The sequence below is a fragment of the Homalodisca vitripennis genome, chromosome X (genome assembly GCF_021130785.1).
Source record: "Homalodisca vitripennis isolate AUS2020 chromosome X, UT_GWSS_2.1, whole genome shotgun sequence".
In the NCBI taxonomy this organism is placed as follows: domain Eukaryota; kingdom Metazoa; phylum Arthropoda; class Insecta; order Hemiptera; family Cicadellidae; genus Homalodisca; species Homalodisca vitripennis.
In genome coordinates, this window is record NC_060215.1 from 82,273,007 (window position 1) to 82,288,232 (window position 15,226).

Here is a 15,226-nt window from a genome sequence, read left to right on the forward strand (position 1 = left end):
TCTTTATAGCTCGCTCAACTTCGACTTTCTTTCGGTAGCTCCGTTACTGATGAGAGAATTTATCGTCGCTACAGACTGGTACCTCGAACTCTCACGCAGTCTAAGTATTACGTAATCAATCCAGTGGAATTCCTATTTTTTCTGAATTGAAACTCTAGCTTGAACTTAACGCTTGTCACAAGAGAATCTTAATAATATGTACCACCAAAATGTACATAAATTAACTTTAAAAGATCATGATAAATTCATTTATAATTTTGTACTTAAAACAGTTGGAATATTTTGTTCACGGATACTATTAATCTACTTTTAGAATTTCGTAATATTGTAAACAACCAAATGATGTTTACATGTGTCGGGACTCTTTGAGCGTCAATGTATCTTGCTAGCGTTATTTTAATACCCACAATTGGTATCTATTAAAACAACATTCGTGGTAAAGAATAAGTTAAAATACATGTAAGCGTCAAGACACCAGTAAAAATTATCAACGATGAAGCACCAGATGCAATACATTTTCCTCCAGTACTGACTATTCACGTCAACTGAGAGATCGCTATTATCTTGCTAACTTCACACACAATATTTTAAGATTATTCCATTAAACGTGAGTACAAAAATATAGAGGAAAGGTATGAGATAGTTGGGAGAAAGGTACTCGATGGTGTGACCAAACGTGGTAAAGCCTCCCCATCGCACCCTGTCCTAGCCGGTTTGCCGGTGGCCCGGAGGTGTGGTAACATCCTCTTGCTGTCGTATACGGTCATTTGGCACTGGATCTGGTCAGTGGCCATTTCATAGCGCGTAATTCTTGATTCGTTTGGACGTGCGTTCTGAGCTGGCGGCCATCTTCATTTTAGCCTCATAAGGAGAATATTAAACTTAAAACACTTGTATTGTATTATTTCTGGCCGTAGAGTTAGGGGAGATGTCTCATTTCAAAGTTATATTTATACTTTATTGCCTAAGTGTTGAGGTTTAACGTTGTTTTTATGGGGTATATCTTAAGGCCGCTTAACTACAGCCGACTCTGCTTTGGTTAATAACCATAGGTTCTCCAAGGCAGCAACATGCACTTCAGTACATGGACTCGTGTAATCACCAGAATAACAGTCGCAATGCTGGGTCATGCGGTCCTTGTATGTCATGCGTAAGGTATGGCAGATTAACCGTCAGTTATTATCGTAGTAACAGTGTAAGTAATTATTTCGCAATCATACTCCCTCCCATCGCTTTAGTTTAAGTTGTTTACAATAAAAAATCTACATTGATGCATTCAGCTGACACTTGTAATAATGAGGTTTAATACGGTGAAATCTGGTGTGAACCATAATATTTTCATTTATAATCATACTTGAAAACTAGCTCAATTTATTCTTTAAATATGAACAACGCAATGTACTATTCTTGTGAAAATGTCTTGTGATAAGTTTGGGGATATAAAAAAGCACAATTTAAGTGTATTAGTAACACTATTATCTTTATTTACACAACTATACATTAACAATAACATAACTTATTTGTATATTTGGCTGGGGCAAACAGATTTTACTATTTCTTTAGAGAGTTAATATTTAACAAAGAACAAAGTAAAATAAATAAACAAAGTATTTTTAACGACTGCTTAACAATCACATGAGTATAGCGTAATACATTATCTATATTCAGAATACAGTGTAGGTAATAGGACTGCCTTGTATCGCTTACTCTAATGTAGGAAAGAAAAATTGGTGTCAATATGCAAGTAAAAATACACACGCCTAAAATAGTGTAAGTTGTCATGATATACCCTACGGAGCTAATTAAAACACTTGGACAGTTCCAAATTGTATATTACCACTTTTATTTACGTTTCGCCTAACACATTTGGAATCTGGGTGCCTTCATTAACACTTAGTACTGGTTCCAACTGGGCATGACTGTGATTTAACAGCGAATAAGATAACTCTACAGAAACTAAAACATTCTATTTACAGCTTACGATTCTTGAGCAAATCTGAAAACACACAAAATATTTTATAAGAACTGAAGTCGGCAATATTTCAGATAGGCTTATCGTATAAAAACCTATTTTGATTGTCAGTCACAGAGGTTTCAGATGGCAACGATTATGTACACTTCTCATGCTTTCACAACTTAGGTGGTTCTACGACCCGAGATGGTGGTTCTACTATGGTTTCGTGTTTTGTTGATGCTTGAAATTGTTGTCTTTGAAACTGCGCCTCGCCGTGTCCGAGTGCGAGAACTTTAGAAACTATATTCAGGTCTTCTTGTGCATTGGGTTTATTCTGTAGGCCTCCTGCAATTCCAGCGATAGACAGAAGACTCTGTATTTGACCATCTACCGAGAGGGAAGGTTGAGAACGCAAAAACTGGTTGGACTGCGAGAATCTGTGTTGTTGAAACGAAGGCTGTATGAAGTTCGAAGGTTGAATGTAGGTTGATTGAGTTGGTTGTACGAAGGGTTGGACTGTTGCCCGTCCCGATGAATGAAAATTGAAGCTGGGTTGTGAATTAGAGAGTCCAAAATTCCCTATAAAGTTAGAAGGCTCATGGCGATTAACCCTGTTTAACTCTACGGAGGGCTGAAAGGGAGTGTTGTAGTTGTTAAAGGAATTTTGAAATTTGTTTGATGGCTGGGAGAAGCTCGCTGGTTGCTGTGCATTAGCTTGAAACTGAAAGTCAACGCTTTTCTGAAAGTGAACGTTTTGGGGATTTTGAATATTACTTTGATAGTTCTGCTGTTGTTGGTAATATCTCTGTCTTTCCAGTTCTTTCAGAGCCTCTAATTGAGAGTCTTGTTGCTGGTTTTGGAAGAGTATCTGTTGTTGACGTTGCCTTGCAATGATCAGTCTTTGCTCATTCTCATACTGTCTTTTCTGGTTTTCAATTATCAACTGTCTCTGCGCTTCTTCTTCAAGAAGTCTCTGTCTCTGCTTTACAAACTCCTGAAGTCTTTGATACTGTTGTTCCTGAAGTTGCTGATCTTGCAAGAAATTGACCTGTTGTTGAAGTTGTTTTTGTTTATCTTCAATCGAATTTTGTTTGCTTAAACTCTGCTGATCCTTATTGCTTGGCAATGGAATAGGTTCACCAGATGCTTGGTAATTAAGGGGAATCACTCTCCTAGGAAGTCCTTGCTGGTCTTGTTGAACAGTAAATGCAGCTAAAAGAGGAGCATGAAGGAATTCAACTTCATGTTTTTCTAATTTAACTTTCATGGAAGAGTTTCCAGAATCCTCAGTATCCTGAACTTCTGTCCCATTACTGGTTTGAAAGTCCACTTCGGTTTTTAAGTCCTTGTCATTATCTCTACCTTGATATTCATTGCTTTTAGTTTGATCAACAGTGATAAAACTTACTTTTTGTTCTTCCTCGATATTTTCTTTATCAGACTGGTTGTTTGTAAATAAGCTTGTATTTTCTTCCTCTTGCACTTTTAGTTGTTCCGCGTGATAGCTGTTATCTTCTGTCGGTGAAACAAGAGTAGGTCCCTGTATGCTCCTTGTTTCTTGCACATTAAAAGTCCCACTGTCTTTCTCTTCTTTCACCTCTGATTCTGAGATGTGAATAGGTTCTGGAATTTGGAAGTAAATGGCATCCCTTAAAGATGGCGTTGGATTTGTGGCCGGGTATTTATCCTTATTTTTAAAATCTTGAACTAAATCTCCATTTTTGCCCTCATTTTTATCTTCTGGATAAGAGGCAAAAGTGAAAGGAGTTTCAGATTCTTTCTGAGAGTCGTCTGAACTGTACGAAAGGATTTCTTCTAAATTGGGAAGGTTCTTTTCGTTCTCTGATTGGGTTTCTTTTGATTCGAAATGCTCTAAGAGCTCTTTCTCCAAGCCTTGTTCTTGAAAATATTTTATGAAATCTTCTTCTGTAATTATGTTCTGCATTACTTCCGCCATTTGCCTTGCTGCCTCCTGATGTCCTTTGCGGCGATCTTCCTCATCCAATTTGGTTAGTACTCGTAGCAATGCTCGTCTTAGTCGAGGGTCTATGCTTACTGCAGGCCCTTCATCAGCTCTTAGATTGTTTATCTGTGAGATATCTTCAGAAGAAGCGACCGAAGGCACGTCTACAGCCAGCGATGGCTTCAGCCATAACAACACCAAGGACACCTGAAAAATAAAGAAAACATTAATACCAAAATATTACTAGTATGTACAGAATACCATATTAAATTTTGACAAAAATAACAAACGTATGTTTGTAATTCATGTTTCGTCGGAAGCTGTGAGAATAAAGTATATTATTATGATATCGACTATAGAATAATTCGGTTCCAATGATAATTATTGTTTGTTCATCAACGTCTCCCAATTTTGGAGCTTCAATCAAGGAGTGAAAGGTACGCCATGACGATGATGAAGACAGGCGTGCACGTCTCTTAATGAACGGTAACATATTGGTCGTAACTTTTAATCGCCACCTTGCTACTGCCGAAGCAGTGACATAATGAACAATGACGGATTCCAAAACGTGATCCAGCCATTAGCTCTGTACGTGTCGTTTCTGGGACTGGTCAGTTCTGGCCGGACGTGCTTCCAGCAGATGACGTCACGCTGACCCTCTCACTGCACCATCCACCTTCGCCATGATTGCCGTAGCAACTGCCATCCGGTCGATTTTGGTTCTAATCTCAGATACTAAAACGTTTTTGAAAGGGCCAAACCTCCTATCCGATACCTTTAAACTAGAATTTCCCTTAAACAACAATTAATTCGTTAATAATTAAATTATAACTGTCTCCAAATGGGTCAGGGCTTTATCATTTAATAATTAATTACAACTATAGGTAGCAAAATGTTTATGCAGGATGTTTCATAAATAATGCGCGTTGTTTTATTGGACTGTTTTTCAGATTCGAAAAACCATAAAATATACGAGTATTTAAACGCGTACTTACGATAATAATTCACATCTCACACATGGTTTTAATTACTAATTTAGAATTATGTGTGGTTGCTTGTCTTAATAATACCTAACTTTTGGCCTAAATTTACAAAACAAATAGTTTGCAAAATGTGGTAGTTTTGAATTTGTAATTTGTAAAAAGGACTGAACTACATAAATTATCAAATACATCAAATTAGGACAAAATCCTGGGATTTTGGCAATTTATTTGTCAGGATCTGATGAAAATTACTGAGAAATTGAATTTTTATTGTCAACATTAACCATAATTCTATTTGAAACCCCTCAAATATATTCCATAACAAACCTGAAAACCCTGATTATAATAAAATTGATTATAAGAAATGAAATCAGTAATATTTTAGTTTGGTTAATTATTACGTATTCGAAATAGGATTTGTGGTTCTCGGTAGAACAGTTATAGGGCTTTTTATATTGGAAAATATTGTCAATGTATGTGCATGAATGAGCATTGCAAACATGTACTTACATTTAACTATCACTATAAATTAAATAAACGACCTCGTAAAATGTTAGTTAAAGTAGAACTGTTTAATTATACTACATTACGCTACTGCCGGTCTTTATTTTATCATACCATCTTCATTTGCAGGGAGATAATGAGTATGTCGGTGTGTGCATGTTTTCTACTTAGTTATTCACTAGAGGCCACTGTTCCTCAGTAAAGTTCAGCTTAGTTTGTAATCAAGTTCATTGGTTAGCTAGCAATCATGACCATCTGGGTCCATATAGTTTAATCAAGAATCCAAACCTATTTAGGGAGCCAGTAGGCCTACTATTTGGATTTCTAGTTAAGAACCAGTGTAACATTTCTTTAATTAACTTTCCAAAACACAAGTGGATAGTCTACAATATTGTATATATACACGATGAGCTACACACGTAGTCGTATCCTGAACGTAAACCCCGATACCATTACTGTAAGTTCAATAGACAGTACTGGGAACAAGTATAACATGGCATAACACGCGTTCATTTGCATTAGGAGTCTAACTACCTGGAATTTTGAAGGTCAAAGAGGTTCCAAAGTGCCTAAGGTCAAGGTCTAAGGTCTCACAATGCCGGCGAAACAGCTGAACACGGTTATCGAAGTAATGTTCCATCGAATAGCTTATTTGGGAAAGCTGTCCAGCTCGACAGAACACGTGCTACGGTCTTTACTGTGTTATCATCTGTTTAGTAAATCACATGTTCCAGCCTCAGAAAGATGTTGCCGCCAGTTCGATATTACAGTGTGAAATAGGTATTTAACTCTTGCCAATCCATCCAATCGTATCTACTCTGTGTTGATACTCTGACAAAGCTATTCTACCCATTCTATGAACATAGACGAATATTTTTAACGCTATATTAAAAATATAATATTGTTAAGTCACAGTTTACTTTTGGTTGAATAATTAACGTTTAATATCCCCACTGCACGATTCCGACAGCTCAATCATAAACGTAATTAAACATAATTAAGATCTCAAAAAATAGAGTCAATACTGGGCAATTTTTAAATTGTTAATTTTTTCATTATATGGAAACAACAATATATTGATTATTTTAAATTCAATCGATACATCAATACCGGTAGTCCATGAATTCAAAATTTTTTGACGTTGATCATTAGAAGATTGAATCGTTATTGGAATTGCTCAAGACTTTTGAACGACTATGCCGGTTATGAACAGTTTCAAAAACTTAATTAAAAAGTCTACATGTTTATTAGACAGAAAGGCGAAAATTCCGACATTAACTCGTATTACTTTAAGTTTTACAGACCAATATGTATATTTTGATCAACTTAGATCTCGCATAAAATAACGTCTACGTCTTACGCATCGTTATTTTACGTTCCTAAATGTTTTAATTAAATTTTAAAAAGTGTTCAAGCTCTCTTCAAATGTGATATAAAAGATTATAATTTAAGGGTTAGATAACACATGTTGTTTTGGTGACACTTCAATAAGTATTAAATTGTGGTTTAAAATTATGTCTATTCCATATACACAAACACATTATAATGTTTAAGGATAAGTAGAAACATCGCAAAGTTGGTGTTCTGACTTTGGGAGATAATAAATTGTGGTTTAAAATTATGTCTATTCCATATACACAAACACATATAATGTTTAAGGATAAGTAGAAACATCGCAAAGTTGGTGTTCTGACTTTGGGAGATAATAAATTGTGGTTTAAAATTATGTCTATTCCATATACACAAACACATTATAATGTTTAAGGATAAGTAGAAACATCGCAAATTTGGTGTTCTGACTTTGGGAGATAATAAATTGTGAAAAAAATTATAAGGAAACAAAAGTCCGTATAGCCAACGTAGCCATATTATTCAAACCAGTCTTACCGTTGGACATAATTATATGTTGGAATAAAACAACGTAATAAACTAAAGAACATAACGGTATGCCGGTATATCGCGGCATAACCAAAAACACTGCATATCGACCAGCCGCGATCATGACTACAAGTAAAACCGTTGTTGCTTACCAAGAGGAATTTTAAATTTTCTAATATAAAAAAACTTAAGTAATTATATAAGAGAAATTAAAATTCACATTTAAAGATTTTAACGGAGATTAAACCATTGCATATATAAAAGTTTACATTCAAAGGCTGTTTATTCTTGTTGCAAAATATTATGTGGTACAACGATTGTAACAAAGATGGGAGCGACCTTGCGGCCCAAGCCTGAGATTACAAATCTACAGTATGTTGTTACACAAACTTCGGTATCGCATGAAGTAACATCTAATTATCAATCTAGGGATCGGGCTAAGTTCTCATACTCATACCCCCACTGATGGGACTCGTGCCCGTGTCAACATAGCCGTGACCGGTTGTGTTGTGTTCAGTTGTGTTGGTACACTAGTCTCCACTTTGGCGAGTTCATAATCTCATTCCTGAGATAATCCCTTTTAAGTTTAAAAAGCAAAGGTAAATAATGTAATGGAAATTACTCTTAGTGAACTTGCATTTGCCCAGACATTTTTGACATGCAGTATATCCAGAGGTTGACAATTAATCACGAGGCAGAAAATTTATAATATTGGAACTCTTATAACTATTATAACCCAAACTTTTCTTTCATGTTCGAAATCCAAATAATGCTTTGCGATCATCCATCTGTATTGCTACAGTGATTTGAGGCAACAGATATAGTAGATCTTTCAAAGTCAAGGTTCTCTATAATTTTCTTTAATATATAAAATAGACTAAAAAGAAGTTAAAAAGTTCTAACATCGAAAACTGTAATTGACCTGACAAAAACCATATCTCAAATATGATTTTTGTGAACGTAAAAAGTACTATTTTTTAAATTTGAAGCTTGGTAAATTGTAATATATAGTGAGTGACAACTGTCGAAGAATACACTTTGAGGTACAAAAATAAATTCGTGCATTAGCTCTAATTAATTGTCGAAAAAACACTTGTACGTTAACGGTTTTAGAATGAGACCCTGTAGCCTGGTCGCTGTACGGATTCTGTTATATAGACAGGCCTCAGCCTTTATAAAGGGCACTAATAATCGTTGATTAAAACGACAGTTTCAACTTCTACTGATATCTTGACAAATTTAGTGGTATACTTCTCGACCTCTGCAAACTTTGCAAAATCATAATATCTATACCTACTATCGTTTAACTATGTATCCTGTATTTACTTAATGTTATCATAATTTTAACATAACTTATCTTTTCATAAAACTTGTATAGTTTTCTATAATTATATTTTGTGATTACTCTCCATATTGTCAAATGGTACTTCACTAGTTGCTTTATTTCTAAAATCATTATTACAGGAGACTTTTTGTTTGTTTGTTTGTTATATTCCTGCTTTCCTGTATTTTCTTTAATAAATATAATAAAATCATAGTTATAATGAAGAGTATAATTTGTTATCATCTTTCACCACAATATGCAAGGTTGATAATGGTATAATTATACGTTAATGTGTAGTATATTATATGTTTTTCCTCACATAATGTCCTTCCATCTTGCATTTAAAGTTTCTGTTAAGCAATACGGCATCTCCAGTATAAATGTACTGTATTGAATAACGTGACGACTTTTATTATACATAATTATCAAATTTCGTCTTTAAAACTACTCTCTAAATTTTCTCAATCCTTAAAAATAGAGATAAAACGCATTTTCAGTAAATGACAACTGGAAGTGAAACAATAAAATCAAATAAATTACGGTACTTTTAAATGAAATGTGAAGTAAAAGAGAACTTTTAGTTTAATAATGTTACAAAGTTACTTTATAACAAGAAACATCGTTGTATTCTGACAGTGCCAATTGAAAGCATCGATTTCGACACGATGAGGTGTCGGGAAAGGACTTGATTGTCGGATCCCATAGTAGGAACGTGACAGACTCGAGAGCATGGTACTCAGAGAGTGGTGTGATGGGCCAAAACCTTTGGAGCTTCCTGGCGCAGAGCCCTTTATCTCTAGTTACGACCGCATGTAAAGGCAATATTCGACTCGAGCACACGTCTCTACACGGAACAGCGTGTAACGGCGAGCCAACACTTTTCTAAAGAGAAATTCCACTCATTCACCGGCACTTTCTTTGTTTAGTTTAGCGACATAATGCGAAGGTGGGGGCGGCGCGGCGGTGTGGCGGTGTGGCGGCGTAGCGGCAACGGCCGTGAGACCAGAAGTGCGACGAAAGGTCAGTATGAGATCGCGAGGCTGTAGCTGACGTGAAATGATGTTCGTGTCGGATTAGGAAAGCGGGACGCCATCATTACACGGGTCGGTCCTTTGGGTTAATTTGTCCCATTATGATCGTTTTGGTCTTGGACTCTTACAATCGTTTATGTGTTAATTACACGTTGATCTGTTCTCCGGAAATACGATTGAGTTCTGTTGGAGTTATGCAATTATATTGTAAAATGATCATTTAACTATTAATACAAGCCTAAAGCATTACGTATTGCAAGTGGGGCCCTCAATAAGTTATTTTCGGTATTTGGGAGAAGGTGAATTCTGAATCGTAAAAAATCTGTTTGATGCCTTTTTATCCCAAATTATTTTAAATCTTTCCCGTTTTATTATTGGGTTATTTTAATTTAAAATCTTTAAAAAATTCTTACAAAATATTCACAATCTGTGCTAATTTCCATATTTACCAACAATTTTAGAGTGTTTTAACTCAGCCTTCTTAGGAGTATAAAAACCTCAACAGACCATATGGTTACTAAAGTTTAAATGTTTGTGTAAACCTATAAAAATGCTGTATGTTTATGTATAATGCTTGTATCAATAGAACAAAAATTCTAATTTGTATATTCAATGAATATACAAGTAAAAGTTGAACATTATTGCACAAATTCAAAGTTTGAATTCAGCTAGCGGTAACTATGCAATAATCAAAGTGATAATATTGTAAATACCTTAAAATACCCTTACTGTTCAATAACTCATACGGTTCAATTATAAATTTTAAATATATAAGTAGTAATAAACTAAGAGCAAACTCAGGTATTGCACAGGTCTATTGAATTTGCATTACTTATAATACAAACGTGTGAAAGTTATGTCTAAAATATATCTTAAAATCTCAAAAACGCATTCGGTACAATGTAGAATCAAATATTCTCATATATTTGAGTTTCAAAATAATCTGGAAAAGATAAAGAAGACATGACATGGTATAGAAGTTTTACATTTGATAATCACACCATATATTGGAGCAATAACTTGAATAGAATTAACTCAAAAAGGTTATACTTTTGCTTTATAATTCAACAAAAAATTCAAAGTATTAATATGAAATTTTATTTATATTTATATATATATTATTCTTTTAAAGTTTTTATTTAAATACAATGCCATATAATAAACAATAAAAATAGTTTACCATTGAAGAATAGACCCGAAATCTTCATTACGAGCCGAAACATTCAACTGCTGATTTTGCAGCGTCAAGATATAAATGTATAGCGTTGTGTGTGTGTGTGTGTGTGTGTGTGTGTGTGTGTGTGTGTGTGTGTGTGTGTGTGTGTGTGTGTGTGTGTGTGTGTGTGTGTGTGTGTGTGTGTGTGTGTGTGTGTGTGTGTGTGTGTGTGTGTGTGTGTGTGTGTGTGTGTGTGTGTGTGTGTGTGTGTGTGTGTGTGTGTGTGTGTTGTGTAATATATAATTTGATTGCTCATTAAAACGTATTCAAGAACAAGGCGTCAAGTGCAAATTATTTATAAACATTTTCTTTGGGTCTCTGCTCCCTCCGATCAGATTGGTCCCACCAACGAGCTTGAATTTGTTATTTACTTTTAGAACGCTCATGCCGATTGTCATAGACGTCCGTTAAGAATTTTTCAAGAAGATCAGTCTTTTTAGAATTGTTACAACAGAATAAACAACTCATCTAGCGCATTGTCTAGGAAGAAACAGTTTATTTGTTTCTATAAGCCCAAATTCCAAATTTATTTTGCTCTTGTTTAGAGAAGGAGAATCGCTTCTTTGCATAATAGGCGAGGAGAAATTCAGTTATAAAATTTTAGCAACCTTATGACTAACGAGTTCACTGTATACTTTAATGAGAGCACTGAGCGAGTAACAAACGAGTATGACCTGACCTCTCCAAGTCCAGGTATTCAGTGACCTCTGGCTGCCCAACTTCACTATGCCGCCCGAGTCCCGCTGTTCGAGGCCCTGATCACTTTCTATAGTTCGTGCTCGGGGTCGTGACCTTCTAATCACGATCACTTTCCTGCTCTTGGATTTTGGATCAGTTCGCCCCCGGCAAGAAACTAACGTAAATCAACTCGGTTGCGTAAACAGATCTATTTGTTTGTTGTAAGTTATCCTGTTTCTATTTTGGATACTCAACTTTGACCTGTATTGTCAATAGATCTTTTAGTAACAACAAAACACGGTTTATTACCGTGTTGTTTTTGTACAAATTTCATGCTCTTTATTGCGTTTAAATCAAGCATTCTTTAGACCGCCCACAAGATATTTAGAAATTGATTTAATGGAACATTTGGACAATTCAGGCACATGTCGCTTATTCCATAATGATTATGACTAATACTTATCTTTGAATTATTTCTCAATAGCAAATACAATTATACATTATAATTAGGAGTCTGAATATGTTATCTCTATCCGGAAGTAAGTAGACGGTTCCAACGTTTTAAGTAATACTCAGTTTTATTTAATCATTTACTCATCAGTGATTTAAAGTGCCTTAAATTTATACCTGAAATAGGTATGGTGAGATGGGCAGGAGGAGTAACACTTAAAGATCGAGTACGCAATGGATGCTTAAAAGGAAGCTTTAAGGGGACCCGGCCGAACGGTTTTCTCCATATAACTCAATAGTAACATAAGGAACATTTTCTCAGTCATCTTCAAAGTTACATTGTTATAATTTTTACCATAGTTTTCTATGCTTACTTACACACCTTTTAACATGGGCTTTTTTATTAATTTCAATTTGAAGTGGAATTATAATTTTTTTTGTATATTTTCAAATAAAATTCCATTTTCTTACATTTAAGCTATAACAACTAAAAATATAATTGGTCATATTGAAAATTCCCTGTGTCTAAATGTGTATTGGGACCTAATAAACAAGTTCTGATAGTTTCATAAGGATATCTCAAGTAGATCCTGAGAAAATATTCCTTATATGTAAAAAAATGCAAGTTTCGGTAAATCGGAAAAAACTATAATAAACTTACATTTGTGATGTTAAGACTTACTTCTAAAACATTCCAGCTTCATATTGCTGCTTATCTTCATACTGGTCTTCTAATTTCTTAGTCTGCAACCTCTTCATCCTCCTAGCTTTCCTTTCATAGTCGGTTATAGCTTTATCAGCCGCATAAACTCTCGCCGCATCCAAGGCCTTCATCGTTGAGATCATATGACAACCAGGTCTTATCTTCATACAGTCCAAAACTTGACACTTTGTTACTAGTCCTAGGTTGAATGAGGCTATGGCATCATAAACCCCAAGTTCCAATTGTCAATACCTACAAAACTTTTTTTTTGGAAACACGGCTTCCAGATCACGTTTGTTTAGGCTCTCGTTTAACGTTCTGCGTATTTCCGTGAGTACACTTTTTTAACAAATTCTCATCTGAGAGATCTCTAAAAAAATTGGTTTAATTTCTGTCATAATTGCAGATGGTAAGCTATTTGTATGATCATATTTTTCATTTGTAATGAGGGATCTATTTATATTTGCACCAGGTTGTCTCTTCTTTTGGACATAGCCCATGCTGAGGCGTCTCATTAGTTGATAGTTTATGGAAAAAAATTGCCCATATGGCTTTCTTCATCTCTGTGACAGATGATACATTCTTTCTAATGGCCTGGCCATAATAGGATTGTAACACATCAATAACTGAGTCTGTTAGTCTATTTTTACCACCAATTGGTTTTCCGTCTGATAATTTTTGTTTGTCCAGTTTACTTTTCAGTTTTCGCAGTCTGGACCCTATCCGCTTTTGAATGTGGCCTACACATTCAAGTTTGGTAATCTCTATACCATTGTATGGGTCTAATCTAACCACTGAACCAAAAGCTGCACTATCTCCATCGCCAAGAAATTTAGTGTATTGTATATTGTATGTTTCTTTGGAGCGGCCAAAAAGAGTTTGTACTCCTGCGACTTCCATTCCCCCACTGCTTCCACTGTAGTTAGCCTTACAGTTGACGTTGTGGCTGTTTTTATCTAAGCACAAGCAATGTTTTGACAAAATCGCAACGTCTAACACCTTACCCGTGTCAACAGAAGTGCAAGTGACAACGCCCATTGAGTGACTGATGACCTCTCTTCTGCCACGTTCCATCAAATGCTGCGGTCAAATCGCGATTTTCATTTTCCAATTCTGCACTGTTTTCCTCTATAGCTTCTGCTACGGCTAACTTCATGCTTTTTTCAGCTATTTCTTTCACTGCAGTTTTTTAGTATTTTTATAGTTTTACTATTTTTTACTGAAGGATTGGGTAAGTTCATGACCCCACATAGCATACGCGCAGATGCAGGCCCTTTACCAATAGAGCGTAGGCCATAGGCTAACCCCAAGTTTATTTCAAATGCCTGCTCTTGTTCCCCAGCAAAATCAACAGTATACTTATTTGAATTATAAAAAAAAGCTTCGTACTCACATCTGTTACACATAAGTGACATTTTAGAAGCGAGGCCAAATTGTCTACCAACTTTCCGTATACTCATAGATCCTTGAGTACAATGTTTACACAATGTATTTTCCAATTAATGCTGAAGATAGCAATGATAGATCTACTACTTCATTTCCACAATCAGAACTGTCTTCAAATATAGTAAAATCAGAGTCTGACAGTTTCTTTTTTTGATGCACTAATCTTAGGACTAGGCCTAGAACTACAACTTGGGGGTTTCACTTACTTTTTGCTTTTTACCATTCTGAACATCATTACTGTCACTAGCTGAATCAACTGCCTTTCGTTTACCAACAGGCCCTCTCTTTTTAAATACTTTATTAGAAAACCTCGGCATTTTCAATACAAACACTATTTACTAATCACAATTTCACTTCACAAAACTCAAGCAAACATAACCAACAACACTAAACAGTAACATAAAACAAAACACAAGTCACAATAAAATGCATTTAGCAGAAATGCAGCATCTGTAAAAGCTGCCACAGCCATTACAATAATAAGCTTCAGATCACAATAGGTGTACTATAACAAAAACAATAAGTTTACAATAACAAACTTCAAGCAGTAGCCTGCGAGTCAAAGGAAAATATACTAAAAGTTGCTTGTCGTGAATTTTTTTTTAAAAAATTGTCATAAATAAACTAATAGAGGTATTATATAACATGTATATATTTTTGAAATCAGAATTAACTGAAGATTAATAAAATAATATTATTAAAAAAAACCGATTTTTTTGATATTTTTTTGGACACTGTCCCCTTAAAGTTGCACCAACAACTGACAAAATCTGAATCCAGGGTCTGCTGGTGTGGACAAATATGGACAAAATGCAAGGGCCCAACGATTGCGTGATAAAAATGCCTTTCCAAAAAAGAGAGGAAAGCAAATTATCTGGATGACAAATATATAAAAATACTCAGCCTTTACTGTGAGAACACGAGGCAGCGAAATAAATGGCGCCGCAAGATAAGGAAAGCTCACTCGAAGTAACAGAATAAGGTAAAAATAAAGAAGAAGAAGAAGAAGAAGAAGATATTACGTACATTTCGAAACCAGGAATAGGTTTTACAGAAAAGTATGACTGTAACATATGACGTGAGAAAGAAGTTTAAA

The 15,226-nt window shown here is 35.1% G+C and overlaps 1 protein-coding gene across 1 annotated transcript in view; it reads right to left on the reverse strand.

Annotated features, from left to right (window-relative positions):
- Nucleotides 1-1,459: 1,459 nt before the first annotated feature.
- LOC124369268 (signal transducer and activator of transcription C-like) overlaps nucleotides 1,460-15,226 on the reverse strand; it is a 64,844-nt gene continuing 51,077 nt past the window's right edge. Inside the window, exon 2 of the mRNA XM_046827170.1 lies at nucleotides 1,460-4,124. Coding sequence (XP_046683126.1) covers nucleotides 2,130-4,124 — 1,995 coding nt within the window. The 3' untranslated portion in view covers nucleotides 1,460-2,129. The remainder of the gene's footprint in view (nucleotides 4,125-15,226) is intronic.